Here is a 16,831-nt window from a genome sequence, read left to right as displayed (position 1 = left end):
GATGGCGGTGGCCACAGCTCATAGGCCAAAAATGAGGTGACAGATTCCCTTTAAACTCATTCTAAGTTTCCATGAGTCAGTTACGAGTTTGGGACATTAAACTGATATGAACAAATACTATTTAAAGTGACACTGTCAGGTTTCCTACACTACAGGTTTCTGAGTAAAACATTGATAAAGGAGAAGACATGAAGCTTGGTAATATTTGGGCTCCTGCTATTTTTTCATGATCTAAAGGGTTTTTCCCATAGTTCTGACCTATCCATAGCATTTTGATAGGAATTGCTGATCAGTGGGTGTCTGATGGCTGGGATCCCGCTAATCTGGAGCCTCTTAAGAATGGAACAATACCTGTATCTGCAGTTTACGCAATATGAATGTCAAAGCTTAGATTTCTCAAAGCAGCTATCCTTCCATTTTTCTTAAAGCCCCCGTTACACACTGCGATATCGCTAGCAATATCGCTGTAAAGCCACCGATTTTGTGACGTTGCAGTGATATTGCTAGCGATATCGCTGCATGTGATACTTACCTCCGACCGGCTCCCCCGCTGGTTATCGCTGATCGCGCGAGAGCGTCTTGGACCATTCCTCGTCGGTCACTTCCTGCTGGGCTTCCTGTGGCGCCGACGAGCGACGTGTGGAGCCGGGCGGGAGGACGCAGGATCGCCGCGTCTGACAGGTAAGTAGCGACCCCCGACCCCAGCGATGTCACTGGTGAGATCTGCCTGTGTGGCAGCTCACTAGCGACCACCTAGCGATGCACCAGCGATCCTGACCGCGTCATATCGCTGGTCGGGATCGCTGGTGCATCGCTAGGTGTAACGGTACCCTAAGTGATCAGTTTTGTTTATTTTGCACATTAAGCCTTGGAGATAACATTGCATTACGTATCTGCGGCAGAGGAAGCGACCATTATTGTGCTTTATTAAATGGAATATGAGGATCTCCATGCCCTAACACAATTGGGCCACTTGTAAAGCCATTCCTTGCACACCTCTTCCTATGACACAGTTCTTGTCTTTTGTTCTGCTCGTTTATTTTCTATGCGGATCACATGTCCTTTTATTACCATCACCCTGGTAAGGTCAATGCTGCGGCATATAGTGCTACTTTGTAAGGATTATGTGATTTTCCTAGATCTGCTTCCACTATCATGCAGCACTGCAGAAAATGTATTATCTAGAAATGCCTAGATTTTGCTTGTCAAATTGTGATTTGTGCATTGTTATTTTACTAAATTGTGGATAACTTACTTTTTATAGCAAAGCATGAAGAAGGATAAAGAAGGGGAGGAAAAGTGGAAACGCCGTGGGCTGTCCAGCATCTTAGGCCCTCCGCGAAGGCCGAGCCGGCAAGACAGTAATGCAAGTAAGTGGTTAGTTAGCTGCTTGTACTCCAGGGATTGCCTCCTTAGTAGCCTGAGATGTGACCGTACTCAGGGCTGCACGCCACAATCACACGGTGACTACTGCAGAAGACAATCCACTTCTGGGTTTGCTTCTTATGCCTCATGTATTGTCTGACACCAGCTCAGGAAGGCCGATAGCATCATGGTAGTGTAGAGGTAACGGATACTGTACGGCCACTGTAGAAGCAGGCAGTGGACTCTGAAGGGACTACAAAGGAAGTGAGGCATTGCTACCTGTGATGAAAAACTAGGGTACTTAGGATAAAGATGCCTGGCGTGAGTACTGGGAAAGTAAGGATGACATGCCTGGCGTGAGTACTGGGAAAGTAAGGATGACATGTCTGGCGTGAGTACTGGGAAAGTAAGGATGACATGTCTGGCGTGAGTACTGGGAAAGTAAGGATGACATGTCTGGCGTGAGTACTGGGAAAGTAAGGATGACATGTCTGGCGTGAGTACTGGGAAAGTAAGGATGACATGTCTGGCGTGAGTACTGGGAAAGTAAGGATGACATGTCTGGCGTGAGTACTGGGAAAGTAAGGATGACATGTCTGGCGTGAGTACTGGGAAAGTAAGGATGACCTGCCTGGCATGAGTACTGGGAAAGTAAGGATGACGTGCCTAATGGGAGTACTGGGAAATTAAGGATGACATGCCTGATTGGAGTACTGGGGAAGATGGGATGAGAAGCCTGGCGGGAGTACTGGGGAAGATGGGGTGAGATGACTGGTGGGTGTACTTGGGAAGATGGGATGAGATGACTGGAGGGAATACTTGAAAAAGAAACAAATATATTTAAAACATTCCTCCTCAACCTGGCGGTTTGATGCAGCCATTCATCTTGTTGTCACACACAGTGCACACTGTAAATGTCTGGTATTGTGTTCACCTTTCCTGTAAATCCCACTGAATATCTTAAAGATGGTCACGTGCCACCTCCTTGTGCTTCAAGGCTCCACAGTGTGCGACGGTCACGGATCATCTTGTCAGCCACAATGGAGGGCAAAGAGCTTTGTTTCTTGGGATAGGTGACCCCATGTGTAAAATGTTTATCGTGAAATCGCAGTGCGGTGTCTAATATAAGGAGGGCATTTACCACGGTGCATTTACCAAGTGGACCGTGTGCAGTCCTTTAGCCACCATTGAGAGTGGGTGAGCTCAGAGCTGAAGCCTGAAAAATTGTGAACGCAGCTGCGGCTTGTAACACTGTGACTACAGAAAGAGGACATGATGTGTGATTTTTAAAATCTTTCTTTTAGTTTCGCGAGCCTTGCAAATGCAGAAACATCCGAAGCACTTATCAACCTCCTCATCCAGCAGCCCTGAGCCGGCAGAGAGCAGACTGCGTTCTAGTGGTGGCTCTGTGGATGGCCATGATTCTTCCTTCAGCCCTTTCTCTTCTCCTCCTGCTAATAGTGCCTTAGGCTTCAGCTCCCCGGATGGTATTAAGGAGTTGGATGGAGGTGAGTGCACAACTGTGTAACAGATTTACCATTGTTCTGCTATTGACTTTAGACATCTATATGGACACATTCACCGGTTTCCTCCTTTTTCTCTTTTTTTAGCGGCCATGAAAGTCAACGCAGAAGGCTCCACAGACTCCTGTGAAGGAAGTTCACGGACTTCAGGTTCCCTCTTTGACTTCCCATCTTCTCCACTGGATCTTTTGCAGGAAGAAGTGAAAGACACTGATCGGTACTGGTATTAGTCGTGACTATATTTTTGTTAGGAATTTAAAATGTTTTTCATGGTAGATGTATGTGACCTCTGAGAGAGCGAGAGAGACTCTAAGCCTTGTTTCCACGTGCAAAAATGCTGCATTTTATTTCTGCGGAATATGCAATAGTAATCTGCTCTTCGACACTGATATTTTTTGTATGGCAGAAATTATACTCCAGCCCCTGATTGGAGCAGCATATCTGGCACAGAGCGCACACCACGTACAAGAGGTGCCAAATTCTTTAAGTGGCATGTACTTCTTAATGAATTTGGCACCTTTTACTACAGAAGGTCGGCACTACCGTGGGGCACTACAACAGTCTTGATGAATTGGCGCCATTGTGTTTCCTCAATGTGGGAACATGGCCTTAGACATGTTTTCTATCTCTGTGCAGTGCAGAGTCCTTTCTCATTTAGCAAGGTGACTCTCTTAAATTACTGTTATATTGATTATATTGTCCTTATGGTATTTTTTGTCTTGGAGAATCTAAAAGCGAAGGAAAACCCTTGAAAGGTTAAAGTTTTTGTAAATGGACCCATGGTCGCCTGCTGGACAGGTTGCTGCACCACTAGTCGGCTGCATCCTTTACATTCTGTCCCAGCCAGCTTCTGCTCAGACAGAATGTGAAGGCTGCAGCCTATCAGCAGTTGTGTGGTGCCCCCGCTGAATGTTGATGAAAGCAGGCTCTTGAGAAGCAGCGTGGAGAGCGCCCCTGGTCTGGTGGGGAGTATAGCAATATATTAACTCCTGCTGTAAAGTAAGGGAAGACCCCTTTAAAGTTCTCATTACAAGGTGTCATAGCAGCTTCTTTTTTCATTATGACATAATTAGTCTGTGGGTAACTTGTATGTAATTTACTAATTTTTGATCTATTTTATTTTTTGTTTACATTCCCCAGATTCAGTGACCATGGCACACCAAAACTGTCACGAAGGCAAGTCTTTTTTTTTTTTTTTGTCTTAGTTTTGTTTGTTTTAAGGTACTGTCACACTTAGCGATGCACCAGCGATCCCGACCAGCGATATGACGCGGTCAGGATCGCTGGTGCATCGCTAAGTGGTCGCTAATGAGCTGCCACACAGGCAGATCTCACCAGCGACATAGCAGGGGTCGGGGGTCACTACTTCCTGTCAGACGAGGCGATTCTGACGTCCTCCCGCCCGCGTCCACGCGTCGCTCGTCTCCACAGCAGGAAGCTGACGACGAGAAACGGCCCAGGACGTTCTCGCGCGATCAGTGATAACCAGCGGGGGAGCGGTCGGAGGTAAGTATCAGACACAGCGATATCGCTAGCAATATCGCTATAACGTCACAAAAACCAGTGATGTTATAGCGATATTGCTAGTGATATCGCTTAGTGTGACAGGCCCTATATAATATTGACAGAATAGATCTGTGAAAACAAAAGTGATAACGTATAAAATCAGTTGTTTTTTTTCCCCAGACTTTTATTCTTACCATTAAACAGTGAAAATATTAAACTTTTAGCATTTGCCCACTTAAAGTGACCCCGACAGCTGATAGATGATGCCTGTGGATCGGGCATATATCAAGGGGCACAGCTTGTATCAAACCCTGGTTCTATGACCTCAGCTATGTATGCTAAACATGGTTTAATATTAAGCTGCGCACTGAGCCACACTGTAGACTAGTCGGGCCGGGGTCCTGGGTGTCTCCTCCCAGCCACTGGTCCTGGAGTGACAGGACTCTACCTATACATAATAAATAAAACCTGATTCCATATCTGACTGTATTGACATTTCTAGCACAGCACGCAGAGGCGCACGCCACTTGTGTTATAAACAGTTCCCTATCTCAGGAAATTAGCGCAGGTCCCTGCTCCTCCACATCTGTAACCAATGATATGTGTCAGGGAGGTTCGCCACCTTCTGTGTTACAGCCAGGATGGCTAGTTAGGGGGCTGGCTTGGCTATTGAAATGAGCATTCATCCAGCCTCCTCCACTTGCATCGGTAGCCATGCATCACCCTAGGAAGCTCTGTTGTGTCACAAGCTGAAGGTACAGCTCCTTCAACCAACATCCATATCTTCAGATTAGGACAGTTTTCTTTGTACAGGCATATTAGTAAGGTTCATGTATTTTAAGTGCCTCCTAAAAGATTTTATTTTTTATATAAAGATTACCCCCTTTGAGAGATGGCTAGAATTATTTTAGCATATTTTATACAGACATGATGAATACTTGATATACATACATATTATATTCTGCATATACTGAAGTCATGATGCATCTGGACTATGGAGAATATCGCCACAGTTATTCCAGAAATATATTTGTATGCATGATCATATTACAGGGCTATTGACAAAATCATAACTAATCCCCAATCCACTTACAGATCGTTGGGACCTCAGCGATCCCAAGGATGGTTCTGCAGAACCCAGTCTTGGATGGAGAGGTGGTGCACATGCTCAACCATAGCTCCATTCATTGTCTCCCCCCGTCTTGGATGGAGAGGTGATGCACATGCCCAACCTCTGCTCCATTCATGGTCCCCCCCCCCATCTTGGATGGAGAGGTGAGGCACATGCCCAACCTCAGCTCCATTCATGGTCCCCCTGTCTTGGATGGAGAGGTGAGGCACCTGCCCAACCTCAGCTCCAATCATGGTCCCCCCATCTTGGATGGAGAGGTGATGCACATGCCCAACCTCAGTTCCATTCATGGTCCCTCCATCTTGGATGGAGAGGTGATGCACATGCTCAACCTCAGCTCCATTCATGGTCCCCCCGTCTTGGATGGAGAGGTGATGCACATGCCCAACCCCAGCTCCATTCATGGTCCCCCCCCCATCTTGGATGGAAAGGTGGGGCACATGCCCAACCTCGGCTGCTTTCATGGTCTCCCCCCCCCCCCCCGTCTTGGATGGAGAGGTGATGCACATGCTCAACCTCAGCTCAATTCATGGTATGTGAGACTGCTGGAGATTGGCGCGATTGTCATTTGTTAATTTCAGCAGTCCCAAAGAGAATGAATGGCGTAAAGATCGAGCATGTGCACCGCAGCTCTGTTCATGACAAGGCTCTGCAGAGTCTGATTCCTGGGATCCTGAGCCCCATATTCAGTGTATCTCTGTGCTCACTTTTGATAGGGAGTAACTTATGATTTTGGGAGTTAACCCTTAGTGAGCAATACCATAATGTTATGAAGGAACTAATTTTGCTGTTCTCCCTCCACTTCAGATTGGATGGCTTGGGTATTGGGGATATTCAAAGTGAAGATGAACACCTTGATTTTGATCTGGAGGTTGATCCTCCCAATTGGCAGCAACTGGTCAGCAGAGATGTTTTACAGGGACTTAAAGCACATGAGATCAAACAGCAAGAGGTCATCCATGGTAAGGACATCTCTCGGATATGCACTCATTACGTTATCCTGTGTGTGCAAATTGCTGTTATTCATTTGTTATATCGACCCCTGATGTTTTGACTCCAGTCTAAAAATGTCACCTAATGTGTTGAGTGGTGGTGAAGCTGTGGATGTGAGTGGTGGGCACAGCCCAGCTGCGCATGTCTTACTGGACATGTTGGACCTTGTAAGAAAGATCAGAACACCAGGTGCATAATAGTGCATATGGAAGCACAGCGGCTCTTGCTCTAAGGGACTCGTGTCCATGCACTGAATAAAACTAATTTTTGCAGCATATGAAATGTATATTCATAAAGCCAATCACAGTTCTTTAATGATGGTGGAGGCTGCATAGAAAGGGAATGGCTGTGCGATGTATTGGGGTGGCTGGAAAGGGGAGACGGGAGAATTTTACTGGAAGCTGGCGGTGTTAACAGTCCGTGGTGCCACACACGGTAAAAGTTTATTCTATTACTTTTCAAGTCCTTATTAAAGGGTTCTCCACTACTCGGACAGCCCCTTCTCATTTGCTTTATTCCTCCTTGTAAAGTTAAACAGACTGTACTCCGGTGCCGGCTCTTTATGCTCGTGTGACATAATGCCACGTGAGCCTGCAGCCAATCACTCTCTCTTCATTAATGTAACGGACATTGGGAAGAAGTGAGAGCTGGTCTGTTTGACTGCACGGCTCACGGGGTGTAACCTTGTCACATGGACCTGGGAGTCCCAATGCCTTCATCTCTGGAACGGCAACAGAAGGGAGTTCAGACTGTCAGACTTTATGAGGGAGAATATGGCAATTGAGAACAGGTTGTTCCAGTAATGGGCAACACCTGTAAAGTTTTATTATTATTTATTTATTTTTTTTAACTTGTGATTGCTGGGGGGCCCACTGCTGAGACCTCACTGACGCCAATATTGACTGTCTGAACCTCCAAGAACTGGTTCTTACAGTCCCATGTTAGAGTCAAGGTGCGTATGGTAGACCTGGGCTTAATTCATTGTCAGTGGGTCTTACCAAAGTGGCAAAGGACAGCCCTGGCTTTCTCCAGCAAACCCATACACGATGACTGGTGCACAGGACATGTATGTGCACCTCCATTCAATACCAGGCTGCAGAGCCCCAATCTTCAGGATCACTGGAGGTCCACCACTGGGGCACCCATTCAACCCCAAATTATCACCTTTCCTAGGATAAGATAGGGATTACTTGTAATTTTAGGGAAGAAGCCTTTAAATATGAGAATGAGAGGTCAAAATAATACTGGACTCATGTTACATAGGCTGAAAAAAGACCACAGTCCATCAAGTTCAACCTTTCTCCACCAATTGTACATTTGTCACTAATTTAACTTTAATCCTCAATGTTATGTGTAATGAGGAAATCGTCCATCCCTTGTATAAAAGCAGTTAGTGTCCGCCATTACTATCTCTTGTGGTCGGCATTCCATAGTCTGACTGCTCTAACTGTAAAGACCCCTTTTCTATTTAGCTGCCAGAATCGCCTTTCTTCCACCCATAATGAGTGCCCCCTGGTCCTTAGACGAAATAAGTCGTGCCAGTCCTTTGTACTGATCACACACATATTTATACATGTAAATGCAATCTCCTCGGAGGCGTCTTTTTTGTAATCTAAACAAGCCCAACTTTTCCAACCTCTCCTCATGTGAGAGGCCTCCATCCCTGGTAATAATCTAGTTGCCCAACTTTGAACTGACTATACTAATTAAAATGTGGAGCCCAAAACTGAATCCCATATTCTACATGTTGCCTCGCCGGTGATTTATAGAGGGGTTAATACATTGTGATCGCGGGATGTTATCTCTTTTTATACACCCTAAAATCTTGTTTGCTTTTGTGGCTGCTGCTTGACATTTAGTACTGCTGATCAGCTAACTTGTTACCAGAATCTCCAGTCTTTCTCCTGTTCTGTAGTCCCTAGTATACTCCCATTTAATGTATATGCAGCGATTGGATTACTCCGTCATCCTAAGTGCAGTACTCTACATTTATCTACTTTAACCCCTTATGGACATCTGACATTATTATGCCGATGTCGGGATCCCTGCCTTTGATGTGGGCTCCGGCGATGAGCCCACATCTTTCCCGGGATACGTCGGCTGTTTTGAACAGCTGACATATGCCCGCAATAGCCACGGGTGGAATCGCGATCCACCCGCTGCTATTAGCTAGTTAAATGCCGTTGTAAAACGCTGACAGCGACATTTAAATTGCGCTTCCGGACGGAAATACACGCATCGGGGACCCGCATCTCGTGATCGCGGGTCACTGGTGTGTCGGCATGACACCCCGATGTCTCCTGGAGACCTCTATGGTTGTCAGTGCCAGATTGAGGTGAGCGCCACCCAGTGGTCGGTGCTCATAGTAAGTCAGTAAATCCGCTACATAGAGGCGATCAAATGATCATCGCCTCTATGTAGCTGAGGCAATTGAGTTGTGCCAGCTTCTAGCCTCCTATGGAGACTATTGAAGCATGCCAAAAGTAAAAAAAAAAAAGTTCAAATCACCCCCCTTTCGCCCCATTCAAAGTAAAACAATAAAAAAAATCACACATATTTGGCATCGCTGCATTCAGAATCACCCGATCTATCTATCTATCTATCTATCTATCTATCTTTTTTTTAAGCAAAGTTTGGAATTTTTTTTCACCATTTAGATAAATGTGAACCTAGATATGTTTGGTGTCTATGAACTCGTAATGACCTGGAGAATCATAATGGCCGGTAATTTTTATCATTTAAGGAACCTAGTATAAAAGCCAAACAAAAAACAAATGTAGGATTCCACTTTTTTTTTGCAATTTCACCGCATTTGGATTTTTTTCCCATTTTCTTGTGCACAACATCGTAAAACCAATGGTTTTGTTCTAAAGTACAACTCGTCCCACAAAAAATAAGCCCTCACACGGCCATATTGACGGAAAAATAAAGAAAAGTCATGGCTCGGGGAAGGAGGGGAGTGAAAAACGAAAACGCCAAAACCGTAAAAAGCTCTGGGGGTTAAGGGGTTAAATCTCACTAAGTGTTTGCCCATTCAGTCATCTTATTTAGATCGTTTTGCAATATTCTATTGTCAAGGTCAGATTTTAATATCTTACATAGTTTGGTGTCATCAGCAAAGACTGACGCTTTTTTTTTTTAATTAGTTTATTAATCTTCGAAGCAAGAAAAGGATGTAATGTACAGCATACATATTTGCTTGTGGTTATAAACATTGTACAGAGCATAAACACTCTTATTAATATACAGGTAATACATGCGTAATCCCCCAAGCATATACAAAGAACAACGGCCTATATATTATAAACATGTACATCAATCATATCTCACAGGCCTTTATCATGTCGCTTAGATAATTCCTAAACTACAACTACGTCAACTATTTACCAATTCGCAGCCTACTGTCTTTCACCATAGTGTCTCACATGCAATGTCTCCATTCTACAATGTAAGATGAAAAGAATTCCACTTCTCCCAGATCTTTTCAAATTTACTCGGGCATCCCCTGTTCTGATATAATGTGCGCTTGTATGGAACAATTGTGTTTACTAGGTCAATCCAGGTGCTGAGAGAAGGACATGAATTACCCATCCACCGTAGTGCCAATACTTTCCGTGCCAGAAACAGTGTTTCACATAGAAATATCCCAACTTGGTGACCCCAAATCTCCTCCTCCCATACCCCAAACAAGCAGACCAGTGGTTCAGGAGGGACATGAGTTTGCACCAGTGATGACAAGAATAGTGTCACCTCTTTCCAGTACTGTAGGATAGTGGGACATTGCCATATAATGTGGACAAAGTCTGCATCTGGTGCATGACAACGCAAGCATTCTGATGATTGGAATCGACCCATCTTAAAAAGTCGTATCGGAGTCAAATATGATTGGTTTATTATATACAGCTGTATCATTCTATTATTAATAGATGGTGATACTCCGATAGGAGACTCCAGGATCTCTTCCCACTTGTATTAGGGATGAGTCTTTCCCACTTCCCTTTAACTGAGCTTATGGCAGACTCTGCTCCCACCGACAGCATGTACGTATATAAAGAGGAGATAAGGCCCTGGGGACCCTGTGAATTAAGTATTCCTATCAAAGGTAGGGATGAAATGGCACAGTCCACACCTATACTCCTTATGTGCGACTGAAGAGCAGATCTTAGTTGTAAATAGCGGAAAAATTGAGATCTCGGGACATCATGTTTAGCCTGTATCTGCTCGAAAGACATTAAAGTCCCATGGATCGTACAGGTCTCCTATCAGGGAGACATTATGTTGAATCCAAAAATCAGTGGACGGGTGATTTAGTAATATCGGAAAATAGGCGTTTTTCCGTAGGGGCATTTCAGCTATGATATCCTTAAATCCAATCACTTTCTTAATTTGCCTCCATACTAATCGTGCCAGATGGAGCAGGGGCAGTAAACGAGGGGCACTAGGCTTCTCCAACTCCAGGAAACTCAGTGGGCAATCAGTTCTTGCATCGTGAAGCAAGTGACTTTCAGAATTAGGGAGATCATTACCCGTCATCCATTTACTGAGAGCCTTAGCCTGTCCAGCCAAATAATATAGAAAGAAATCTGGTAGCGCCACCCCACCTCCCTTTTTAGGCCTCTGTAGAGTGGACAATTTAAGTTTGGGTCTGGTTTTCCCCCATATAAAAGATGTGACCTGGGAATTAAGATTCTCAAAAAAGGACTTGGGTACCATTACAGCACTGTGCTGAAGGGAATAGCTAAGTTTGGGAAGTAATATTTTAATCAGGTTGATGCGTCCGTCCACAGACAGTGGTAATTTGCTCCAGGTTGCAAATTTAAGTTAAGTTGTAAGTCGAGCGTGCTGTTATGGGATATATGAACACCCAAGTATTTAAAGCTAGATACAATAGACAACGAGGAAAGAGCCTCAAGTCGGGGCATGGGATAGGGGTAGCAGGGCAAACTTTTCCCAATTTATATATAAGCCCGAATATTTACTGAATCTATCTATGGTGGCAATCACTTGAGGCAAAGTTTCCTCCGCCTCGTCCATAAATATCACCATATCATCTGCGTATAAACCTATGGTATCTGGGGAAAGGGGGCACCCCTGACGGGTCCCCCTCTGTAATGAAACGGACTCCGATATGGAATTGTTAACAATAATATGGGCTTTAGGTTTCATATATAGTGTTTTAACCCATTTTATAAACTTCTCACCGAAGCCATACCTCTGTAGGCATGCGGTGAGGAAAGGCCACTCGAGAGTCAAAAGCCTTGGCGGCCTCTAACTATGCCAGTGCCCATTGAAGTGCTCTTATCAGGCCTAAAGCCCGTCTGGTCAGGATGTATAAGTTTCAGTATAATCGAATTCAATCTGGTGGCGAGAATCTTAGTAAAGATTTTATAGTCCACATTTACTAATGATATGGGACGATAGGAACCACGTTCCAAAAGGTCCTTCCCCTCCTTCCTAAGCACTATGATATTGGCCTCGTAAAAGGATTCAGGCATAGATTTCCCCTCCCATATTCATAGTAACATAGTTATTAAGGGTGAAGGAAGACTTTAAGTCCATCTAGTTCAACCCATATCCTATCCTAACTTGCCCTAACTTGTTGATCCAGAGGAAGGAAAAAAAACCCATGTGGCAAACAGTAAGCTTCACATTGGGGAAAAAAATTCCTTCCCGACTCCACATACGGCAATCAGACTAGCTCCCTGGATCATCGCCCTATCAAGGAAACTAGTGTATATACCCTGTAATATTATACTTTTCAAGAAAGGCATCCAGTCCCTTCTTAAATTTTAGTAGGGAATCACTCATTACAACCTCATATGGCAGAAAGTTCCATGGTCTCACTGCTCTTAAAGTAAAGAAGCCGCGTCTGTGAGTATGCTTAAACCTTCTTTCCTCCAGACGTAGAGGATGCCCCCTTGTCCCCGTCACAGGTCTAATAGTAAAAAGATCATTAGAAAGGTCTGTCCCTGCATATATTTATACATTGTAATAAGATCACCAATAAGCATTCGATTTTCCAAACTAAACAACCCCAAGTGTAATAACCTGTCTTGGTATTGCAGACCCCCCCTAGTTCCCTAATAACATTGGTCGCTCTTCTCTGCACCTGCTCCAGTTCAGCTATGTCTTTCTTATACATCGGAGACCAGAACTGTACACAGTATTCTAAGTGTGGTCGCACTAGTGACTTATATAGAGGTAAAATTATCTTCTCCTCATGAGCATCTATGCCTCTTTTTTTAATGCATCCCAATATTTTATTTTATTCCCTGAAATACCTTTTTCAGAAGTGACGTTAATATGTCTCGGTACTTCCTATACAATTCAATAGGGAACCCATCCGGCCCTGGGGCCTTCCCAGAGGCCATGTCCGTTATGGCATTCTCTATCTCCTCCACTGTGAATTCAGCGTCCATAAAGGCTCGCTGGTCAGGATCTAAGGTAGGGAATGCCACATCTGACAAGTAATCCAAACACTCCAAATTATCAGAGCCACTTTTAGATTCATATAATGACTTATAATAATTGCAAAAGCAGCCAAGAATCTCCTCAGTTGAAGACACCAACGAATCATCCGACTTACGGATCTGCAATATTGTATTAGAAGTATTATGTTGGCGCACCAGATAGGCCAAAAGTTTACTGCTTGGTTTCACAGTTCAAAATAGGATTGGCGAGCAAAGAATAATTTGCGCTTAGACTTAGACTGACACTTTATTCTCAATTCCATCTACAAATCATTAATAAAGAGGTTAAAAAGAATCGGTCCCAGTACAAATCCCTGCTGTCCCCATTGCTCTCAGTACAGATGCCTGCGGTCCCCACTGCTCTCAGTACAGATGCCTGCAGTCCACACTGCTCCCAGTACAGATGCCTACGGTCCCCACTGCTTTCAGTACAGATGCCTGCGGTCCCCACTGCTCTCAGTACAGATGCCTGCGGTCCCCACTGCTCTCAGTACAGATGCCTGCAGTCCACACTGCTCCCAGTACAGATGCCTACGGTCCCCACTGCTTTCAGTACAGATGCCTGCGGTCCCCACTGCTCTCAGTACAGATGCCTGCGGTCCCCACTGCTCCCAGTACAGATGCCTGCGGTCCCCACTGCTCCCAGTACAGATGCCTGCGGTCCCCACTGCTCCCAGTACAGATGCCTGCGGTCCCCACTGCTCTCAGTACAGATCCCTGTGGTCCCCACTGCTCCCAGTACAGATGCCTGCGGTCCCCACTGCTCTCAGTACAGATGCCTGCAGTCCACACTGCTCCCAGTACAGATGCCTACGGTCCCCACTGCTCTCAGTACAGATGCCTGCGGTCCCCACTGCTCCCAGTACAGATGCCTACGGTCCCCACTGCTTTCAGTACAGATGCCTGCGGTCCCCACTGCTCTCAGTACAGATGCCTGCGGTCCCCACTGCTCTCAGTACAGATGCCTGCGGTCCCCACTGCTCTCAGTACAGATGCCTGCGGTCCCCACTGCTCAGTACAGATGCCTGCGGTCCCCACTGCTCAGTACAGATGCCTGCGGTCCCCACTGCTCTCAGTACAGATGCCTGCGGTCCCCACTGCTCTCAGTACAGATGCCTGCGGTCCCCACTGCTCTCAGTACAGATGCCTGCGGTCACCACTGCTCCCAGTACAGATGCCTGCGGTCACCACTGCTCCCAGTACAGATGCCTGCGGTCCCCACTGCTCTCAGTACAGATGCCTGCGGTCCACACTGCTCCCAGTACAGATGCCTACGGTCCCCACTGCTCTCAGTACAGATGCCTGCGGTCCCCACTGCTCTCAGTACAGATGCCTGCGGTCCCCACTGCTCTCAGTACAGATGCCTGCGGTCCCCACTGCTCTCAGTACAGATCCCTGCGGTCCCCACTGCTCTCAGTACAGATGCCTGCGGTCCCCACTGCTCTCAGTACAGATGCCTGCGGTCCCCACTGCTCTCAGTACAGATGCCTGCGGTCCCCACTGCTCTCAGTACAGATGCCTGCGGTCCCCACTGCTCTCAGTACAGATGCCTGCGGTCCCCACTGCTCTCAGTACAGATGCCTGCGGTCCCCACTGCTCTCAGTACAGATGCCTGCGGTCCCCACTGCTCTCAGTACAGATGCCTGCGGTCCCCACTGCTCTCAGTACAGATGCCTGCGGTCCCCACTGCTCTCAGTACAGATGCCTGCGGTCCCCACTGCTCTCAGTACAGATGCCTGCGGTCCCCACTGCTCTCAGTACAGATGCCTGCGGTCCCCACTGCTCTCAGTACAGATGCCTGCGGTCCCCACTGCTCCCAGTACAGATGCCTGCGGTCCCCACTGCTCCCAGTACAGATGCCTGCGGTCCCCACTGCTCTCAGTACAGATCCCTGTGGTCCCCACTGCTCCCAGTACAGATGCCTGCGGTCCCCACTGCTCTCAGTACAGATGCCTGCGGTCCACACTGCTCCCAGTACAGATGCCTACGGTCCCCACTGCTCTCAGTACAGATGCCTGCAGTCCCCACTGCTCCCAGTACAGATGCCTACGGTCCCCACTGCTTTCAGTACAGATGCCTGCGGTCCCCACTGCTCTCAGTACAGATGCCTGCGGTCCCCACTGCTCTCAGTACAGATGCCTGCGGTCCCCACTGCTCTCAGTACAGATGCCTGCGGTCCCCACTGCTCAGTACAGATGCCTGCGGTCCCCACTGCTCAGTACAGATGCCTGCGGTCCCCACTGCTCTCAGTACAGATGCCTGCGGTCCCCACTGCTCTCAGTACAGATGCCTGCGGTCCCCACTGCTCTCAGTACAGATGCCTGCGGTCACCACTGCTCCCAGTACAGATGCCTGCGGTCACCACTGCTCCCAGTACAGATGCCTGCGGTCCCCACTGCTCTCAGTACAGATGCCTGCGGTCCACACTGCTCCCAGTACAGATGCCTACGGTCCCCACTGCTTTCAGTACAGATGCCTGCGGTCCCCACTGCTCTCAGTACAGATGCCTGCGGTCCCCACTGCTCTCAGTACAGATGCCTGCGGTCCCCACTGCTCTCAGTACAGATCCCTGCGGTCCCCACTGCTCTCAGTACAGATGCCTGCGGTCCCCACTGCTCTCAGTACAGATGCCTGCGGTCCCCACTGCTCTCAGTACAGATGCCTGCGGTCCCCACTGCTCTCAGTACAGATGCCTGCGGTCCCCACTGCTCTCAGTACAGATGCCTGCGGTCCCCACTGCTCTCAGTACAGATGCCTGCGGTCCCCACTGCTCTCAGTACAGATGCCTGCGGTCCCCACTGCTCTCAGTACAGATGCCTGCGGTCCCCACTGCTCTCAGTACAGATGCCTGCGGTCCCCACTGCTCTCAGTACAGATGCCTGCGGTCCCCACTGCTCTCAGTACAGATGCCTGCGGTCCCCACTGCTCCCAGTACAGATGCCTGCGGTCCCCACTGCTCTCAGTACAGATGCCTGCGGTCCCCACTGCTGACTCTAACCCATCTACAGAATGAACCATTATGACATCTGTTTCCAGTCATTTAGCCAATTCCTTACCCATCTGCATATAATTTCTCCCAGTCCTTGCTTCTGTATATGGCTGTTGTGTTACGGTCTCTAATAATACCTTTGCAGAATCCAGATAAATCACATCAGCTGCATTACCAACATCCAGATTTACACTTACCTCCTCATAGTAAATTGATATTTTTTTATTGCTTTTTAAGAACATTTTTGTGCTTGTGTTTTTACACTTTTACTTGATGGCGGCAGCAGCTTTGTAGGTGTTTTATACTGCGACAGTGGAAATGAGGGCTGCCCTGCATATGTGTGTAGCAGACCAGATTTTGCTTGTGGCTTATGTGTAGTGTAAATGTGACTCCCTCAATGGGCAGATTTTGCAAACAGCATGAACCACTGCGATAAATCCGACGCTCTTTAAGACGATATAGTCTAAGTTTACATGGTCTTGAATGTACTAATAAATACGCCACCTTATGTCTAAAAGGTGCAGCTTTATTACCGAAGTTCTGGCCATTCCAGCCTTCAGTGTAATCCCTTAGCCCCTGAATGTTGAAGCCCCCTTTGATCAGCACACAGTGTGTACACACCATGTTGCCTTGACCAGCAGTAATATCTTCTATTTTATGTAGAAATGCAGGTTTATGCAGCATTAAACAGTTGTATGGTTATGGCCTGGATATAGAGCAGAAAATGAAATAAGCTGCAAAACTGTCCTGCATAATGCTTCCCCGGAGCAGACTGTGCAGCGCGGTGATTTACTGTCCGCTGCATACACACCTCACGGGCCAGGAATGGCTCTGCTCTCCTCTCTGGAGACTG

The 16,831-nt window shown here is 46.9% G+C and overlaps 1 protein-coding gene across 4 annotated transcripts in view; it reads left to right on the top strand.

Annotated features, from left to right (window-relative positions):
* The window catches only part of ARHGEF12 (Rho guanine nucleotide exchange factor 12), a 242,214-nt gene that overhangs the window by 135,745 nt on the left and 89,638 nt on the right, over positions 1–16,831 (top strand). For all 4 annotated transcript variants that reach the window (XM_073560728.1, XM_073560729.1, XM_073560727.1 and 1 more), the window contains 5 exons: positions 1,265–1,370; positions 2,670–2,873; positions 2,976–3,105; positions 4,029–4,064; positions 6,334–6,488. In XM_073560728.1, the coding sequence (XP_073416829.1) occupies positions 1,265–1,370; positions 2,670–2,873; positions 2,976–3,105; positions 4,029–4,064; positions 6,334–6,488 (631 nt within the window). The remainder of the gene's footprint in view (positions 1–1,264; positions 1,371–2,669; positions 2,874–2,975; positions 3,106–4,028; positions 4,065–6,333; positions 6,489–16,831) is intronic.

The sequence above is a fragment of the Dendrobates tinctorius genome, unplaced genomic scaffold, assembly GCF_039654945.1.
Source record: "Dendrobates tinctorius isolate UK_male_01 unplaced genomic scaffold, ASM3965494v1 ptg000303l, whole genome shotgun sequence".
Taxonomy (NCBI): domain Eukaryota; kingdom Metazoa; phylum Chordata; class Amphibia; order Anura; family Dendrobatidae; genus Dendrobates; species Dendrobates tinctorius.
Note: the sequence above shows the minus strand (reverse complement) of the source record. Positions and strands in the feature narration are given on the sequence as shown.